Source organism: Eublepharis macularius, chromosome 2, assembly GCF_028583425.1.
Source record: "Eublepharis macularius isolate TG4126 chromosome 2, MPM_Emac_v1.0, whole genome shotgun sequence".
NCBI classification, from domain to species: domain Eukaryota; kingdom Metazoa; phylum Chordata; class Lepidosauria; order Squamata; family Eublepharidae; genus Eublepharis; species Eublepharis macularius.
The window spans coordinates 150,090,172-150,110,640 of NC_072791.1; the positions used below are offsets into that span (position 1 = coordinate 150,090,172).

Consider the following 20,469-nt stretch of genomic DNA (forward strand, 5'->3'; position numbering starts at 1 on the left):
AAAATCAACAGTACGATAACTTGTGCAGAGGTGTTGTTAGTAGTGGTTCCACATCTGTGGAACTCCTTTGAGGTTTGCTTGGAACTTCTTTGCATTTAGATATGGGTTGAGGACAGTATTGTTCCATTCTTCTGTAATCTGATTTCTGTTTTGTTATGATTTATTACTGTACTTTTAAATATTTTTATACCTTCTTCTGGTATGATTTAAATAGACTTGTATATTTTAAAAAAATTATTCTTGTCTAAGTGCTGTTTAGCTTGTATGGTTTTGATTTAATCTCCTTGATGTATATTTTAAAAGTATCTTTGAAAACTGAGTTTCGAAGGCAAAATTTGATAATGTTCAAGAAGTTAAAATAACATTCAAAATACCTGCTAAATTTCGTATATTTTTGAACATTAATTAATTCGTGCATAATTCAGTTATCTGTAGCATTCAAGAGTCACCTACTAGCCCAGAAGCAATGTATGACCAAGCGCTTTTATGCTACCCACAATCTGTTGCTAGGGGGAAAGGCAATTTCAGTTTGCATGAAGATGCTTTATGCCAATTCTCATTTCAGTACCACCTGGGTCAGCACAAACAACCTCCAAGTTCAGTGCTTGCAGTGAAATCCAATGCAGAGTTATAGTCTAACACACAGGTTTAAAGAATCAGGATTTAAAGTGGTCTTCTGCAGAGCTTCCACCCCGACAATACAGGACAACAAGAACTGATATAGAATCAGTTCAAACACTCAGATATGCAACAGCACCCCTCCATTGGTAAAGGTGGGAGATATACATACAATACTCTTCTGATCCCAATGACTTCAATGGATTTAGGATGATGTAATTCAGTTTAGGATTGCACTGTTAGTTTCTGAGGCCCCAATCCTATGTTACAAGAGAGGTATGGGCGCTGTTAACCCACATCTTGCCCATATTTCCCCCAAAGCATTGGAAAATACCATGGATTGGATCCAACAAGCTTTTTGCTCAATATTACCCAATTCTCCTTCTTTCTATAGCCCCTATCCAACATGGGTTTTGTTCAGGCAGTTCCCATAATTCCTAGCATAGCCTTTTAGTGTTTAAAAAGGACCTTCTCCTTCCTTTTTCAGTGACAGAAGAGTGGTTTGATATAATCCCATATCATACTGTATGATATCACTGTGATAGTGCTTCCCTACTACCACTTTATTTAGTGTCACTTGTGGGGGTGAAGCTAGTGCTATAATGCTACATCATACAATTACATGATTTTGTCTATTTCAGGTTCACTAGTAGCTATTACAAAAGCTAATGACAAAACTTAACATTTGTTGTTTTTTATGTTGAATGAAGAATAGCAGTCTTACCTGTGCCATGCTTCTCTGTTTTGCAGGTTGAAAGGAAAAAAAATGTCTGAAAAGAACATAACCATAAGGATTAATGAATTCGTATTTATAGATTTAACAAGAAATTCTGTGCTGCAGATTACCCTCTTTTTGTTGTTCCTGGTTATATACATGACTACCTTGGTTGGAAATCTTGGAATGATTACCTTAATAAGGATCAGTCCCCGGCTTCACACCCCAATGTACTACTTTCTTAGCAACCTATCTTTCCTGGATGTCTGCTATTCATCTGTAGTTGCCCCTAAGATGCTAATGAACCTTCTAACAGATAAAAAGTCTATTTCACTCATTGGATGTGCGGTGCAAATGTACTTTTTTATAGGACTGGGAAGCACAGAGTGCTTACTGCTGGCTGCCATGGCATATGATCGCTATGTAGCTATCTGTAAACCACTGCGGTATTCAGTTCTCATGTCTCCTAGAGTCTGTATTCCTTTAGTGGTTGGGTCCTATGTACTTGGACTTTTGCATTCTCTTGTTCATACAGTCTTCACCTTCAAGTTGTCATTTTGTAGGTCTAATGAAATCAATCACTTATACTGTGATATCACTGCACTTTTATCACTCTCCTGTTCTGATATCTACATCAATGAACTCTTGATTTTTAATGTGGGTGGTCTTCTGGAAATAACCACCATTTTGAGTGTCTTGGTTTCCTATGCATATATTCTTGCCAACATTGTGAAGATCAGCTCGGCTGCAGGAAGGCTCAAAGCCTTCTCTACATGCACCTCCCACTTGACTGCTGTCACCATCTTCCATGGGGGAATTCTTATTTTGCATTTCCGACCCAAGTCCAGTACTGGATCTTCCATCCAAGACGTGAGTGACAAAATTCTTGCTGTGTTCTATACAATTGTAATCCCCTTGCTGAATCCCTTGATTTACAGTCTGAGAAACAAGGAAGTGGTGGATGCTTTGGGAATCCTTCAGAGAAAGATGTGTATCAAAATGATTAGCAAACAATAATTTCCATTAATATTAAAGAAGATTAGTCTTCAAGAGTGCAATTATCTTCCTTTATTAATAATTCTTTCTCAGTAGGGGAATAACTTGTGAAATAAATAGATCAGTTTAAGCAACGATCTCACCTTTACTAAGCAGATGAAATTGGATTTTTTACGTGTTATTTGTGTATTTTAAATGTATTTTTATTTGAATGGTAATCTGTGATTTTATTGTACTTGTGTTTGAGTATTTTATTTGAAAAACAAATAATAAATTATTTAAATAAATAATATGAAGTGAATAATAATAAAAAGTAAATATAAATAAATATATGATAGATCCATAAATAGCATAAATAGTAGTAGTGGTGGTCAGATATGCCATAAGTAGCACAAGTTGAAAATTCTTACTATAGTAGCGAAGGATGCCCAGTCCCCTTTTGTACATTCTCTGGGGACTAAATGGATGCATGATGTGATGGTGTGTGTGTGTGAGAGAGAGAGAGGGAGAGAGAGAGAGGGAGAGAGTTTACCACAGCAAACTCCATTCTATGGTTGTTGCGGATTTTCCGGGCTGTATTACCGTGGTCTTGGTATTGGTTCTGCTCCACATCATTTTTGGGTGTTGTAAATGGCTTGCACTGAACAAGGATCTTTACGGAGAAAACATTGATTGCCCCTGATGAAGTCTTTGATGACGAAGAGCTGAGTGAAAATTTGCTGACCCTATTTCTGGGCATCTTCTTGGGATTTCCATCTTCCCTTTGTTGCATTTCCATCTTCTCCGCACCTCCAGCTAAAAAGACAAGAGAAGATGCAACCATTTCAAGTGATACAACTTCAGAGACTTACTTGGTTACTATTTGCATTTACACCCCTGGAACTTCAAGAGTGGGACTCTTGTTTGTTGATTATACTTATGAATTGATAGACAGTCAGTTGTAAATACATTTATTAATGTTGTTATAATTATACACTGTTAAAGGAAATAAGCTTGTTGCTGACACATTGAACATTGTATTGTTAGTGTATGATTTATTCCAATATATGATTCTTTGGTCCTTCTGACCATCAGCTATTATCATTCTCCCCTGGGCGGGACTTCCTTTCTCGCTCCTTTCCTGCTAGTGGTCTTGGCATTGGCATTGTAGTTCCTGACGTTTGTAGTTCCTGCTGGCGAAACGTCAGGAACTACAATGGCAAGACCACGGCAATACAGCCTGGAAAATCCACAACAACCATCATTCTCCGGCCATGAAAGCCTTCGACAATATATCAAACTCCATTCTGTTGTTTATTGTAACTTATATACACTTCAGGATGGATTCTATTTAGTGTGGTGGGAGAAGTCAACTCTTTCTGCCTCTTCTATTGGTAGAGAATATGCCACTGGCAGGACAAGCAGGAGAGGCAATGTTGTCCACTTTCCTCTCCACAGTGCAGCCAGTCATCTTGTGTGGCTTTCATCCATGCAACCCCCCCCCCAAAAAAACCTTTGTCTTGTCTTTTTGAGGCCCCTATGGAGCTTGTAAGAGAAAAAGGAAGTGGGGAAAAAAACACCAATAGCCCCTTCTGTTGGTACTGCATATTATGCAGTGTGCATATGGTTGTAATTTATGTAAGCACCAACTAATAGATGTCAGTGGGTATCTGACCATCCATGGACTTAATGGAACTGGACTTGCCCATTTCTTCCTTGCATCGCAGCCCACTAAGCCCCTTTGAAAGTCTGTTAACCTGGGCTTTGTTTCTGGGAAAAGAGGTGGTGGGACTCTCTATTACCACATGCACATGTGCAAAGCGTGTGCGCAAAGCGCGCACATGCTCCCAGAAATGCATGATGGCATCACTTCCAGAAGTGATGCCACTCCTGGAAGTGATGGCACTTCCTGGAAGTGACTCCGCTTCCTAGAACCCAGCACAATGCATTATTTTTTTTTAAAAAAAAAATTATTAGTTTTTTTACAAAGGTTTTCAACTAACAACAGTACTTAAATATACAATATATTAAACAGATATATTCATTAACATGGAAATAATGTTTAATATTAACCATAAACTTAGAACATAATAACAATAGAAAAAGTTTTTAACTTGTAAACAGCACACCACAAATCCTGCAAGGTGGTAGCCTATTTATCTTAAGAAAAGAAAACGTGAATTTCTTATAAGCAGAACTGAATATTATAATTATAGATAAGCCATGGAATAGTAGAGGTCTTGTTTTGTTGTATTTTTATATCCAGTATCTTCTTTAGTCAGGTAGTCTAAGACAGGAAGCCATTTTTCAAGAAAATATGATTTATAGTTAGGGTTTTCTCTCTGAGCCGTCTGGTCTGTGATTTTTTGCATAATAAAGTGGTCCCAAATGCGGTTTTTCCAACTATTCAAGGAGGGAGCAGTTCTTTGGTTCCAGCTTGAAGCTATTGTTAGTTTAGCTATAGCTATAAGTGAGTAAATGAGGTCCAATCTGGCAGTAGGAATCTCAGGATTTTCCCAATAGTTTAGTAAAATTATTTCTGGGGATTTTGGGACCTTATAGGTTGTTATGTGTTCAATTTCTTTAATTATTGCATCCCAAAAAGAACTAATAAATTTACAACCCCACCAGCAGTGAATATAAGTATATATAATATACTTATATAAGTACATAATATAAGGGCCTTATAATATATTATAAGTATATAATATAAGGGCCTGTTCCCCACATTGCTTCCAACAATTTGCAGATAAAGAAGCGTTCATATAATGCAATTTAACTGGGGTCAAGTACCAATGAGAAATTAATTTTAAGAATTGCAGCTTTATGTTGACTATTTTTGACCTGAAGAATTGAGATTTCCAAATAATACTCCATTTGTCATTGGAAGGATCAAAATTACATTCTTTATGCCACATTTTTTGGTAGGACAAAATTTTAGTCTTCTGTTTTTCTTCTAAAAGAATAGAGTAAATTCTGGACAATAGGCCCTTTTGCTTTTCTGGTCTTTCTTTTAGAATTTTTTCAAAATTTGTAAGAGGCTTTTTTAGTAAAGCTTTAATATTGGGAGACTCAATAAGATGCTTAATTTGTAAGTATTCAAACCAGGGGATTTGAAGGGCCATGTTTCTTTCAAGTCTGACTTTTTCTTGCAGTGAGCCTTTATCTAATACATCCGTTAGTCTTGTTTTGTTATTAAGTCTCCACCATTTAAATGAGTTCGTGTTATAGGCTGGGGGAAACCAATACTGTCCTACAAAAGGAGAGACTAATGAATGCGACTGTATTAGCTTATTTCTGAGATTGTCCCAAATCTTTAAGTCACTTCTTATAAAGGGATTATTTTTTAAATTGGTAAGGCGCTCAGAATTTTTATTCCATATACATTCACTTATATTTTTTCCTTGCGTATAACTTTGTTCAATGCTCTTCCAGTCGAGTGATATGGATTCATTTATTATCACTGCTATGTTTTTAAGGTGGGCAGCCTCATAGTAAATTTTTAAATCGGGGAAGTCAAGACCACCTCTGCTAGTGGTTCTTTTCATTGTTTCTAATGATATTCTTGGTTTTTTCCCATTCCAAATGAATTTGCTAATTCTTGATTGCCAGATGTTGAAGGTTTTGTCAGCTATGGTAATGGGAATTGCCTGAAACATAAAAAGAACTTTGGGGAAAATAAATGATTTAATAAGATTTATTCTTTCAATTAATGACAGTTGATTCCCCCCCCATTTATCTAATAATGAATTAATAGAATGATTGATTTCAGATAAATTTATATTTAACAGTGTATACCCTCACACCCAAGGGTATACAACAGTGTATACCCTCGCACCCGACAGAGCTGGCACCCAGGATGTCCGGACGGACTGGGGACCTCGACCAAGGGCGGCGGTGGAACCCCTGATATCATTACCTACACCGAGGCAGTGGGGTTCGAGGCCAAGAGAGACAAGGGAGAGGAGAGCAAGCACAGTGTTTACCAGATCGCAGATGGATGGGAAAAGGACTGTCGGTTCTTCAATGGAGCGGACCAGTAGCCAGCCGTGGTATTACTGGAATAGAGAATCCGACCAATTGGAGTGGGACCCAAGAGGTACCGAAAGCACCCAGGTTTGGGAAACTACCCATTGCGATCTGATGAGTTGGGTCTACGCTGAAGTCGCCCCGTGGACGGGGCAGCGCGAGTCAAGCAATCATAGTTGGCAGCAATTACAAAGCTGCACATTAGCTGTGGATGCTGGGATTTCAGCAATAACGGGACTAGCGAAAGGAATCCTGGCTAGCATATCGGAGGAAGAGGAGAGTACTGGGGCCACTGGAATGGGAGAGATTCAGCCTTGACCCCGAGCAACCATCTCCTCTGAAGAATAAATAGACAATACACAATTCCCAGCAGAGATGCCCCAGGAACCGCCATATGAGGATGTCAATCCTTCAGATTGGAAGATTGGAAGATAGGATTGGCAGTATGGAGGAGAGCCTGGCACACGAGTGCACTTGCTATCCGTACTGGTTGTAGAAGGATGGGGAGAAGATCCCCCGCGAGAAGTTGGGGAACGTCCTAGAATCTCAATCGGACATGGGGTAGCAGCTCTCCAGAGGGGCCCGCCTGGATTACGGCCAGCACAAGGTCAGGTCCCCCCTCAGGGCAAGCAACTGCAACCCTTGCTGGAGGATGATCAGCAAGAACCACTGATGCCACCACCTGATCAACCTCAAGATCCACCGGACGGGATACCAGAAGAGCTCCCTCAGGAGCTCCCACTAGATGATGGTCTTGCTCCGCCAGTGCTCCCAGGAGACAATGGAGAGGAACGACCAGCAGAGCAACCTCCTCTCCAGCCACAGGAGCCGCCGCCTCCCCCAGGAGAGCAACCACTCCAGCCCCAGGAGCTTCCCCCGGGACTCCCACCACTGCAAGATCAGCCGCCTCGTCAACTTCTTCCACAGGGCCGAGTACCAAGGCAAGTACTGCAGGATCCTCTGCCTCCACGACGCCAGGGTCTCCCGCCACCTCCACAGGGTCCTCCAGCTCCAAGACCGCAGGGGCCCCCGCCACCAAGGCCACAGGGCCCACCACCTCCAAGACAGCAGGGGTACCCGCAACCACAACCTCAACAACCCCCAATACAACAGGGTCCACGACATCCCGATGCACGGCCTGGACAGAGGCCAGCGCCTCTACAATACTATCCGTTGCCATCACCAGTCGCTAGACCTCAAGAATTACCGATGGGATGGGTGAAACTGGAAGCCACATTCGACGGAGATCCCACGAAACTAGGGTTTTTCCTAGTGCAAGCGCTTCAGGTTTTCAATCGTTGGGGACATTTGTTCGAGGACGAAGCCAGTCAAATCGAACATCTAGGATCCCGACTGCAAGGGAAAGCGGCAGAATGGTATGTAACTTTGTATGAATTGGGGCCCTCGGAGCTAGACACCTTACAAGGCTTGGTAGCAGCTCTCCATGCCCAATACGAAGACCCGTTAGAAGAAGATAGAGCCCGAACAGAATTGCAAACCATTAGGCAAGGCAATCTGTCAGCCAGAGACTATGTAACTAAATTCCAACAGCTAGCCGCCAAATGCCCGAGATGTGAGGAGTCTACAAAAACAATCTTGTTCAAACAAGGCATGAATCCTAAATTATTGGATCGGGCTCTTATGCAAGACAACCCCCCCAACACTATTGGGTTGGATCCAATTGGCGTGTGAAGTAGAAAACCGGTTGCAGGAGGTGCGGCTCGTAGAGCAACAACAAGCAACAGGGCATAGAAGAACTTCAATAATTGTCAGAGGGGGAAGAGGAGCCGGATATGTGGCTAGAGGAGCGCGAGAAGCTAGATGTCATCAAGGACTGTGCTTACATTGTGGCCAAAGCGGTCATTATGCAGCACAATGTCCACTCAGGCCTGTGCAACAAGCTCCGTTCCAGCCAGCACGTACAACTTCGACCACCCTTTCCCCGCCGTACCGCCCAACGCCAGCTCCTCGGACTACTAGAGGGCGCAGAGTCACCCGGAGAAATCCTCCAGAAAAGGGATTAGAGCTGGAGGAAGTTATGGAATTCGATTCCACCGCTCTAATTGGAGAAGAAGGACCCGAGAGCCCAAGTTTGGGAAACGAGATGGATCTGTCGTAACAGGACCCAAACGGCAGATCAAAAAACGGTCCGTTCCCATAGTGGAAAGACTACGAGGGTCCATATTATTCATGCCTGTTACGCTAGTTATCCTGAAAGAAAGACTCACATCCGTGTTCAAGCTCTCATCGATTCTGGATGCTCCCGAGATATTATTGCACCCGCTCTAGTAAATGGATTAGTCCTCCCAATGAAGGAATTAGAAACTCCAGTTATTTTTGAACAGGCTCTCTATGAAGTACAAGAAATTTTGGACTCTAAAATTAGACACAATAAATTGTTTTACCTCATTAGGTGGAAGGACTTTGACTCTGGGCATGATGAGTGGGTGGAGTCTATTCATATTCAAGCCCCTAGGTTGTTAAAAGCATTTCACACTCTATATCCTCTTAAACCTGGGGGAGGAACATTTTAGAGGGAGCAGAATGTCAGGTTCTGACTGTATTCAAACCAAAGAAACTCCATTTTGATCCTGTTTGTATATTAAGTGTTTTCTTTGCAGGTGGCAAGCCTTCCACTGGAAGCTCACAGAGAGAAGAGGAATGTTATGTCTACACATATCTGCCTTTCCGACGCCCTTGGGAAACTTTCACTTTCTCACCCTCGGGCCGATTGTTTTGAGAACTAAGGGGGAGGATGGGACCCGCAGGGAACTGCTATTCTGTACTTTTGCTTTTGCCTGTCATTCGTAACAATTTCTAAGCTCAGCCCTGATCCTTGGATCTGGGAGTGTGGACTTATATTAGTTGTTTATCTTCAGTAAAGCCTTTTGAAATCAATGAACTCTTGTCTCATTGCAAGGGGTAGTCTAGATTGCAACTTTTATTCAAGCCTCAGTCTGACAGTCACCTAGGTTAATTGGTATTTTGATTCCTAAATATTGCCAGCTCTTTTTAACCCACTTGTACTTATAACTACCTTTAATATCAGTAATTAGATATGTTGATAGATATATAGGGTATATTTAACTTTTATTAATATTGATAGACAGGCCTGAAGCTTTTGAGAATTCGGTTGAAATGACATCTAATTTTTCCAATGAGGGTTTAGGATCTGAGAAATATAAAGCCATATCGTCTGCAAATAGGGAGAGTTTGTATTCTTTTTTGCCTATGTTAATGTCTCTTATTGTAGGACAGTTTCTAACATGGTTTGCGAACGGCTCTATTGCAAGTGCAAAAAGAAGTGAGGAGAGAGGGCATCCCTGTCTGGTGCCTCGAGAAAGGTTAATTTTTCCTGATTTGTAACTATTGATTTTGATTTGAATAGTAGGGTTGGCATAAATTGTATGAATAGCCCTTAGAAAGTTGTCTCCAAAGTTCATTTTTCTTAGTAGCTCTTTAAGGTAAGGAATTTCCACACGGTCAAAAGCTTTTTCAATATCTAAGCCTAGAATGAGTGAGTGTAGCTTGGCCTGCTTCCCATAGTTAATAATATTCGATGTTTTTCTAATATTATCTGTTAGTTGTCGATTTGGTATGAATCCAGACTGATCTTCATTGATATAGTTTGGAATAATGTTATTGAACCTAGCTGTTAAGATGGCTGTAAAGATTTTTGTATCCTGATTCAATAGGGATATTGGGCGGTATGATGTTGGATTGGTCGCATCTTTTCCAGGTTTTAAAAGAACTACCATACTTGAATCAGCCCAGGAGGGGGGCATTTTCCCCTGATCTAAGATTAAATTACAGACACTAGTAAGGTGGGGGGCCAACAAATGCGAGAATTTTTTGTAATACTCTGCCGGAAAGCCATCGTTTCCAGGGGATTTATTGTTTTTCAAATTTTTGATTACTTCTTGGGTCTCTTTGATTGTTATTGGTTGGACAATAAGTTTTTTATGAGCTTCTGTTAGTTTGTTTTTGTCATCTAGATTGCTCAGATAGTTATGAATTGTTGTTAAATTTGGATTATCTGAACTATATAATTTTTGATAGAATTTTTGGAAGGTTTTAATAATAGTTTCTGATTTAGTTTGAAGTTGACCGTCTTCATCTCTTATATGGTTTATTAGTCTCGCAGCTCTTTCCCCCCCTACTTTCCAAGCAAGAATCTTCAGATTTTTAGAGGTTTTTTGCCAAAACTTATGTTTAAAAAATAATAAGTTTTTCTGAATAGATGTAGTTTCAAGAGTTTCTAGTTTTTTTCTTTCAACTAATAGCTTTTTGTATATTTTCTTGCTACAAGTTTTCTTATGAGTTTGTTCTAGTTGGGAAATTTTATTCAATAGTTCCAATTTAACCTTGTCCTTTTTTCTCTTATAGGCCGAGGCAATAGCAATATATCTGCCTCTGATAACAGCTTTCATTGCATCCCAGATTAATTCTAATGAGACACCACAGTTGGAATTATATTTGAAATAATTTTCTATTTCCTCTGTTATGTCTTTTTGGGCTGCAGAGTCGAATAAAAGGAATTTATTTAAACTCCAGTTTAGTGGTCTGATTTTTTGTTCTGACAGTTGTAGCGAGCATTCTACCCATGAATGGTCAGACCATAGTTTGGAGCCTATTTTTGAAATAGAGATATGTTGTAGAAGGTTTGGTGATGCTAAAATATAATCAATCCTAGTATAAGAATCAAATCTAGGAGAATAGTAAGTATAGTCTCTTTCAGTAGGAAATTGTGTCCTCCATATATCCATTAGATCAAATTGTTTTAGGATGCTTGCTAGCTGGCCTATTTTAGAAGGGTTTAGATTAACAGAGTTGTGATTTTTGTGTTTTGAGTGGTCTAATTTGGGATTGACAATTAGATTTAAATCTCCCCCTAATAAAATGTCTCCCATCTGGAATAGTTTTAATTTAGCAAAGGTTTCTTTTAAAAATTCACTTTGGTTGCTATTTGGAGCATAGACGGATGCTAATGTGAGTTTTTTTGAATCAAATGTGCCTTTTATAAATAAATATCTTCCTTTCTGATCTATTTCTGTAATAATTTCCTCAGTTCTAATATTTTTTGATATTAATATCCCCACTCCCCTAGATTTTGAGTTGCCATGTGCTAAGTATTGGAGTTCCCACCACTTGGACTTAAATACCTGCTTAATTTTTTTCAGACAGATGTGTTTCCTGTAATAGAAGAATATCAGGGCGTTGTTTCTGTAGCATAGATTGGATTCTTTTACATTTTATGACATTATTAAGACCTCTGCAATTCAATGAAATAACTTTGAATTTCATTTTCCTGCAAGATATAGAATTAAATTAATAGACAAAAAATATATATCTCAGTCAACTTTTCTGATACTATAGATTTCTCTGTATCTTGAATGAACTTTAAAAGTAAGAATTTCCCACAATAGCAAAAACAAATTGACTCTTATATTTAGATATATAATTTTGAGATTTGATAGAGAAGTCAGATAAGGATCTGAGATGTATGAAGTTGTTTAAGAAAGAGGAAATAGATGGGAAAAAGAGAAGGGAAAAGTAAAGTATAGAAAGAAGAAAAAAAACCCACAAGCCTCCTTTGTGTTTACAGAGGAGGGAAACTAAAAAAAAAATACAGGTAGAAAAAGTGGGAAGAAGAAAAACAGGTCAAACAAACAAACAAGGCAACCAGCCTCCTTTAACTACACCAAGGAGGAAACCACCAGAGCCTTTTCCTTTTTGGAAAAGGAAATATAAAAGCTAGTAACCAAAATTTATATCCCACTGTCCCTGAGATAAGCTCAAGAAAACCCAGTGTCTGGGGTTTGTAGATATGCTGGGGGTAGTCAGTACCTCAAAGCCATCCCCCCCCCCCCGTCGCCCAGTCCAGCTTTATATTAACTGTTATTGGCCCAAAATACCAAATAAGCCATGAACACGTTTTTAAATAGTCTACGAATGCCCAAATATTTCTTTTCATTCTTCTTACTTGTAGAATGTCATAGTCCCTTTAGTCAAGACAGTTCCCATTATTTGCTTGCATCTTTTTTCACAGAAATCTTGCTCCAATTGTTCTGTGAAGATTCAGCTTTGAACATCTTAGGTTTGTTTTGAGAAACAGATTGCCAGTCTAACTGAAGATCTTTTAGCATTTTAATGCCACTTTCTACATTGTTAGCTTGAAATGTCTTCCCTTGTAGATGCACCAGAATCTTGGTTGATGAAGCCCATCTATACCTTATTTCTGCTTCATTTAGTTTGTTGATGTTAGGCTTTAACTCTCTTCTTCTGGCTAATGTTTCATTTGAGAGGTCCTGAAAGATGTATATTTTTTTTATTTTGGTAGGAAAAATTCCCTCTGGATCTTGCTTCTCTCATGATATTTTCCTTTGCCCTGATATCAGGGAGAGTTATTATTATGTCCCTCTGTTGTCTGGGTCTTCTTGAATTGTTAACTGATCCCACTCTATAAGCATGGGTAATAATGGGTGTAATGCCTTCTTCTAATTTCAGTTCTTGTCTAAGCCATTCTGCAATGAAGGCTATAAGGTCGGAGTTGCATTCATCATTTTCTTCAAAACCCTTAATTTTGACATTATTAAACCTTGATTTATTGTCAACGTCCATTATTTTTTCTTGAAGAAGTTCATTTTCAGCTTGCAGGACCTGGATCTCCTTTTGATTTTCTTTGCTCATTTGCATGGCATTTTCTGCTGTTTGAGCTGCATGTTGAATAGATTCCTTAAGGTCACTCACTGCCATTTTGATTATGCCTTCTAATCTAGAAACTATTTTATTCTCTAGTTGTTCTAATTTAATTTGAAGTTCATCTTCAAGAGCCTGCATTTTCTCAGGCTGTTCTAACTGCTGCACAGTTGCCATTTTGATCAACTCTGGCCGATTTGCAGCCGGAGCTTGCCTTGTTTCTAAGGGCTTAAGGAAGCCTTTTAAGGAAGATTTGCTGGGTCCTGCTGGTTTGGCTTTACCCTCTCCAGCTTTTCCCATAGTTTTTATGAGCTTACCACTGTTTGGGCGCTTGCTGGGAACCACGGCAGGGGATCAGGGTATGGAGTGAGGCTTTCAGATGCCTGCCATCTTTGCACAACGCCGCCCCCCCCCCCAGCACAATGCATTATGATGAGATAAATGTTAGTAAGCTTGGGAAATTACACTATTATGAGAAAGGTTTTTTTCCCCCTTTCTGTATCCTCTACAAAAAGTGAAGTCTTCCATTCCCTTTCCCAAACATTTCATTTCTTTGCAATCATATTTTAAAATATGCAAGAAGGAGGGGGCCTCTAAAAATCCAAAACCCATCTCACAAATCTAAATTCTAACAGATTCCCTCTGCCAGCATAGAAACAAAACCTCCAAAATTGTTTCTCAAAATTCCAGAGTCTGAAATTCCTAATCTAATGAATATTGAATTTTCAAATTTTCAGGGAGGGTTTTGCTTTACTGGAGCAATTCAAAAGAAGATACTCAACTTTATCTGCATTAGATTGATACTTAGTTTAAAATGGCTTCTTAAATTGCCTGCCAACTCTACCTTACCAATGGCTAAGCTGTTGTGACATTTTGAAATGCTCATAAATATTCCAGACAAATAAAATTCATAAAAACTTCCTTAACACCCATATGTCCACTGCAATTTCAGTGATGTTAATCAGCTGAGGGTGGGGAGAACCATTTGAGTTACAGCTATTAAGACATAAGAACACCTATATGCTGATGAACAAATTGAGGAAAACCTTCTACAACTTGGACACAGCTATCCATTTCTAGCATAAAACTGGAATAACCATATCTGATATTTTAACTAATACAAATAACCATAACTGATATATTTAACTAATACAGAACCAATCTGCATTCAAAAGCTGTGGGAACCATAACAATGTCAACTTCAGTCAACAAAAGAATGAAAGCAACACACACACTCATATATACGCACAGCCCTACCCACCCCCATGAAAAGAAAGCAGAATGAACTCAAAGCAGCACAGATACACACACAGCCCCACCCACCCACTCCCCCAATGAAAAAAAACAGAATGAACTCAAAGCAGCACACACACACAGAAACCCTTGAATGAAATGAAAGCAGGATGAACTCAAAGCAGCACACACATACACAACCCTACCCCCCCAAAAGAAAGCAGAATGAACTCAAAGCAGCTTAGCCTCTCCTGCAGAGCCCATGCTGGGACCCAGCTGTCTCTCTCTCTCTCTCTCTCTCTCTCTCACACACACACACACACACACACACACACACACAGAGAGAGAGAGAGAGAGAGAGAGAGAGAGAGAGAGAGAGAGAGAGGAATGAAAAGAAAGCAGAATGAACTCAAAGTAGCTTAGCCTCTTCTGCAGAGCCGGCCCCATCAGCTCTCCTTGTGTGTGCTCTCTCTCTCTCTCTCTCTCTCTCTCACTCACTCACTCACTCACTCACTCACTCACTGACTCTTACACAGAGGAATGAAAAGAAAGAATTAACTCAAAGCAGCTTAACCTCCTCTGCAGGGCCCGCACTGAGCCCAGCTTGCTTTCTCTGGCTCTCACACACTCACAGAGAAATGAAAGAGAGCACAATGAACTCAAAGCAGCTTAGCTTCCTCTACAGAGCCCTTGGGGCTGAAAGGTAAAGGAATCACGTGGACAGATTCCAGAACTGCTGGAACAGCATTCCGGTGCATTCCCCCTCAAAAAAAGCCCTGCTGTTAACTATGGGTGAGTGCACAATCAGAAACAGCACAGAAGGAAAAGGGTAAAAGAGGAGGAAGAAAAAGAAGGGGATGCCACCCCCAAGGGAGAACCGGAACAGGACATGAATGTGATTTGTTACTGAAAGGATAAACTGTACATCCAAAACAGTATGAGAAGGGAAGTGTTAAAAACCTGTCATGACGCAAAATTAGCAGGCCACTTCAGTTATGTAAAGACTGCATCTAATACATGTTTCAGCTAACCGATTTTGAAACAAGTTTAAATGATGAATCAGATACAACTTTATTTCTACCCCCAATTGAAATTACAGTTGACAGGCGATTTAAATGGTCCTCTATTCTTCAATATAATGTACAACAAGCATTAATCAGTGATTCATCTCTGGAGTGTAGGAATAAAATACTTGCTACCCAAAATGTTGATGAAGCTCTGACCTTGTACCATGAATTGACTAAATCTCTGAGACCCTTGTTAATCAAGACAACCAAGATAATTCAAAATAACAAAAAGATGTTAAATAATTCGTGGTATGATATTGAATGTCTGAATATGAAAAGAAAACTTAGACATACTCTCAGAAAATTTAAATATACTCCAACTGAATTTCTTCCAAAAGCCTTTTTTAAACTGCATAATAGATATAAACAACTGCTTAAAGAGAAAAAGCTTGCCTCTTATAAAAAGTCATGGCAAGAATTGGCTCTGGCATTAGCCCAAAAGGATATCACAAAATTTTGGAAATTGATAACTAATTTGGATGGGAGAGTCAGATATGAATTAGATTCTTATATATCAAAGGATGTATGAGAGAAACATTTTTTAAGCTGTTTAATGATATATCGGACAATGAAGAAATTTTAGAAATGCCTAGGGTAAATCTATTAGATCCTGTAGCTGCTTGGTCCCATGTTACTCTTAATGAAATAAAATCTCTAATAGTTATTATCAAGAGCAATAAGGCCCCTGGGGAAAATTTAATTTCCCCTGACATCCTTAAGTCCTTTCAAGAATGGTGGGCACCGGTTCTGGCTACTCTATTCACGCATATTGATAATACTGGCAAAATTCCTAATGAATGGACAATGTCTATTCTTGTGCCTATATATAAGAAGGGGGAAAGAAAAGATCCATCTAATTATAGACCCATTTCACTCCTTGATGTTATAGGGAAATTATATGCTAGACATCTTTACCTAAAGTTAGAGGAATGGCTGACAGAAAAATCCCTACTGGCACCAGAGCAAATAGGATTTAGGCAGGGATGTTCAACTATAGATCATTGTTTTGTGTTACAGACTCTTATAAATAAATATGTGCATAAACAATCTAGACAATTATATGTCGCTTTTATAGACCTCAAAGCGGCATTTGATTCAATTTCAAGGCAGCACCTCTGGTTGAAGTTGTGTAAACTGGGAATAGAAAATAAACTGCTGGAATGAATAAAAGGACTTTAATACTTTAATAAAAGTTAGACTTGGCCTACATGGTCAGCTATCCGACTCTGTAAAAACGTCAAAAGGGGTTCATCAAGGTTGTATTCTAGCACCATTACTTTTCAACCTTTATATAAATTACATGGTGGAGTCCCTTACAGGGGCACAGTATTTTCCAGCAAGGCTTGGCAGCAAGGCCATATCTGTGCTTTCGTATGCAGATGACACATTACTCATTGCTCAGACACAAATTGGTCTTAGAAGATAGTTAAATCAATTTAGTCTATACTGTAAGAGGAATTTACTCCAGGTCAACTACGCTAATACAAAGATCATGGTTTTTAGCAAGCAGTGACATAGGTGGACAATGGATGGTAACTTATTAGATCAGGTAACAACCTATAAATATTTAGGGATTAATTTCTATCAAACAGGGTCGTGGACAACTCACATTGATTTAACAAGACAGAAACTTAATAAAGTATTATCTGGTTTATACAGATTTCATAGAACAAAAGGAGGTTCATTAGTATCCCCCACCTTAGAAATATCTAAATCTAAATTACTCTCCCAAATGTTATATGGTGCACCAATCTGGGGATTTGGAAATTTATATCCATTGGAAGTAATACAAAATAAATTCGCATGTATGATGTTGGGAGTCCCAAATTCCAGTTATCAGTTATGGTAAGATCAGAGTTGGCCTTGCTACCAGTAAAACAACAGTACATAAACTTGTTACATATTTTGGTTGAAGATTTTTTTCTCCCAAGCATCACTTTTGGTAACAATGGCATACGAAGAGATGAAAGATAGATACATCATGGAAATCCCCGGTACTGTCCCTATTGGCTAAATTAGGATTATCTGAAGAATATTTAAGGAGTTATGACTATATAGCTGCTAGATGTCTAATTAAACAAAGATTATTGGACATAAGTGCACAACAAGATCAGGGGTTGCTAGGTATTATGAGTTCAGGAACTCTATATAAACATCTTATATCCCATCCTATAACCCTGCCAGCTTATTTTGATGACCTAATGGTCACAGAATATAGGACGTTGTTTACTAGGGCTCAGATGAATATACTTCATTTGGCAGTTCTGAACGGCTGTTATAACAAGACCCCACTTGCTGATTGTGTGCTCCTGCAATCATAAATCCATTGAAGAGATGTCCCATGTTATATTTTGATGCTCGAGATTTGTAACTATTTGGGAGAAATACCTTAGAAATATTCTGCAATGGGTGCCAGGGAGGTCAGAGCAAGATAAATTGGTGGTGTTGCTGGCAGATGCCAGCATGGATTACAATGCAAGTGGCAAAGTTTGTAACATTGGTAAACAAAATACAGTTAAGACTATGGAAGTAAGTTTTATTTTACTTGAAGGTATTAATAAGTTCCCTTTAGTAGTATTATTTTATACTACATGCTGTTATGGATTTTATGGATTTAAAGATCTTGATGGAGTTTTGTCAATTTCGGTTTAAATTTTATGATGTAGTAATTTGTATTAATAATATTGTACTTTTCTTGTTATTTGCTATGGCTGTGCTGAAACAATAAAGTATTGATTGATTGATTGATTGATTGATTGATTGATTGATTGATTGATTGATTGATTGATTGATTGATTGATTGATTGATTGATTGATAATTCTGGTGGCCAAATAGGAGGTGGGATATCTCCCAATATGTATCTACGTGCCAGGTGTGTCTGATGGGGAACAAAAGGGGGAGACCACTTGGACTCTTGCAGCCATTGGAAACCCCCAATGGTCTCGATGGACTTTATCACCGATCTTCCCCCCTCCAAAGGGAAGTCTGTAATTTTGGTAGTGGTGGACCTATTTTCAAAGCAGGCTCACTTTATCCCCTGCTCAAAGATGCCAACCGCAAAGAAACTAGCCAATTTGTTCATGCAGCATGTAGCCCGATTACACTCATTCCCAGAGAAAGTGATTTCCAACAGGGGAAGGCAGTTCATTGCCAAGTTTTGGCAGGAACTCTAGCAAGTAGCAGGGATCAAGTAGGGGTTCAGCTCTGTCTATCATCCCAAGACCGACGGGCAAACTGAAAGGGTTAATCAAGTGTTGGAACAATTCCTAAGATGCTATGTTAATTACCAACAAGATAACTGGACAGACTTTTTGATTTTTGCCGAATATTGTTATAACAATGCAGTACATACTTCCAGGGCCTCTCCCTTTATGGTAGTTCATGGATATGAGGGGAAGGCCATGCTGTTTGCTCAAAGTCCACCAGAAGCTCTCCCAGGAAATTTGAGAGACTGGTGGTCCAGATTAGTAGCTCAATGGGAAGTGATCAAAAAAACCCTGAACAAAGCAAAAGAGGATTATAAAAGACAGGCAGACAAAAAAAGATCTGACCCATGGACCCATGGAAGTTACAAGTGGGAGACTATGTGTATATATCCACCAAGAACCTGCGGGGGGAGGTGAAACTACCAAAAAAAATTGAAAAATGTCCACCCTGTATTTCATTTCAGCCTCCTGAAGAAAGCGCCCCCCCCCCAGATAAATGGCATCTGGAAAGAGGAGTTCCCCTCCTGCTTGTGAATTGGCAACCACACTATGAAGTTGAAGACATTTTGGACTCTAAATTGAAACAGAGTGAACTGTTTTACCTGATTCAATTAGTACACTTTAATAAAAGTAATGTGGAATGGGTAAGAGCTACTGATGTTAAGGCCCCCGAATTAGTATGCAGATTTCACAAATCTTCTGGAAGCTGTAGTTTGGGGAATGAGAACGTGCTCCTTGTACCCCTTATAGACTTTAATATAATAAAGCAACTTCTCATTCTTAGCTGAGCTCTAAGGTTTTATTTTATTTTTTATTAAAGCATTTATATAAAGTTGATCTGAAGAACCTTCACGCCCCACCATCCCAATTAGATTTCTTATACTTCAAGATTCCCTGTCTAGTAAAACAAGCCCCTTTTAAAAGCCTGAGGGTCAGAAGCAGCCCAGCTGCTGCTTTCCTCCGCTTCTTCCCTGCAGGGCTCAAAACATCTCTCATCATCTCCCTGCCTGTTTCCCCCTCACAACAGTCTTGTGAGGGAGGAGAGGCCAAGAGTGGCCCAGTCACCTGGGGAGTTGCCTGCTAGCCAAGCTTGCCTTTGGATACGGAAGGTTCTGTTCAGCCCTCATGGTGGCTTCCCTAGATACAGCATTGGAAGCTGTGTGTGGGAAGACCTCCTCTTGCCTCCTTCCCCTTCTCCCTGTTGCTTCCAGCCCAGCAAGGACCCCATCCAGTGGCATTAATAGCTGCAGGCAGCACGATGATGTCACTTCCAGAATGTCATTATGTTGGGGCCAAAAGTGCATGTGTGTTTTGAGCATGCACAAAGATAATTCCTCATGTGAGTATCCCCCCCTTCCCCTGTGTCCAGTATCTTTGCAGACACCATCTGGCAGCCCTACCAATGTTAACTCTTGGGTGAGGGAGTTCTAAAATTTACAGATGGCTGCCAAGAAGGCCTTTGTATGAGGTCTTTACAAGATAAACTGCAGTGTGTGTGCATTCCCACAGCAAAATCTCCTTACATGATCTCCAGATGAAGATGGCCTTCCGGATCCTTGGGCCCAAAACACTGAGAGCTTCATCAAAAGCAGTACTTTTGAAATGAGCCCAAAAATAGACTGGAAGCCAGCATAATTGAAACAAAACAGTTATTACATGCTCATTGTGGCCCAGTATTCTGGGCTTGGTTTCTGTCACTAAAAGGCAGGGGAGGGGCAGAGCTATTTGAAAGTTTGAGGGAGGACTCATCAGGGCCAGAGCCAGGGCCAGAAGCAACCATGTGGCGACTTGATACCACATGACTTGCATGACTCACCCAGGCCTGGCTGCTTGCTACTGCTCAACAGCACACACACACACACAATAGCCAGTGGTTAGAGTTTTAGAGTAGGATGTGGGAGAAAGGTGAGCATATGGAGGCTCCCA

General features: G+C 39.7%; 1 protein-coding gene across 1 annotated transcript; it reads left to right on the forward strand.

The window, feature by feature from the left end:
• Positions 1–1,384: 1,384 nt before the first annotated feature.
• LOC129323519 (olfactory receptor 1009-like) lies at positions 1,385–9,789 on the forward strand. Its single transcript, XM_054970053.1, has 2 exons — positions 1,385–2,324; positions 9,764–9,789. The coding sequence occupies exons 1-2, from the start codon at positions 1,385–1,387 to the stop codon at positions 9,787–9,789; spliced, it is 966 nt and encodes a 321-aa protein (XP_054826028.1).
• Positions 9,790–20,469: the final 10,680 nt, after the last annotated feature.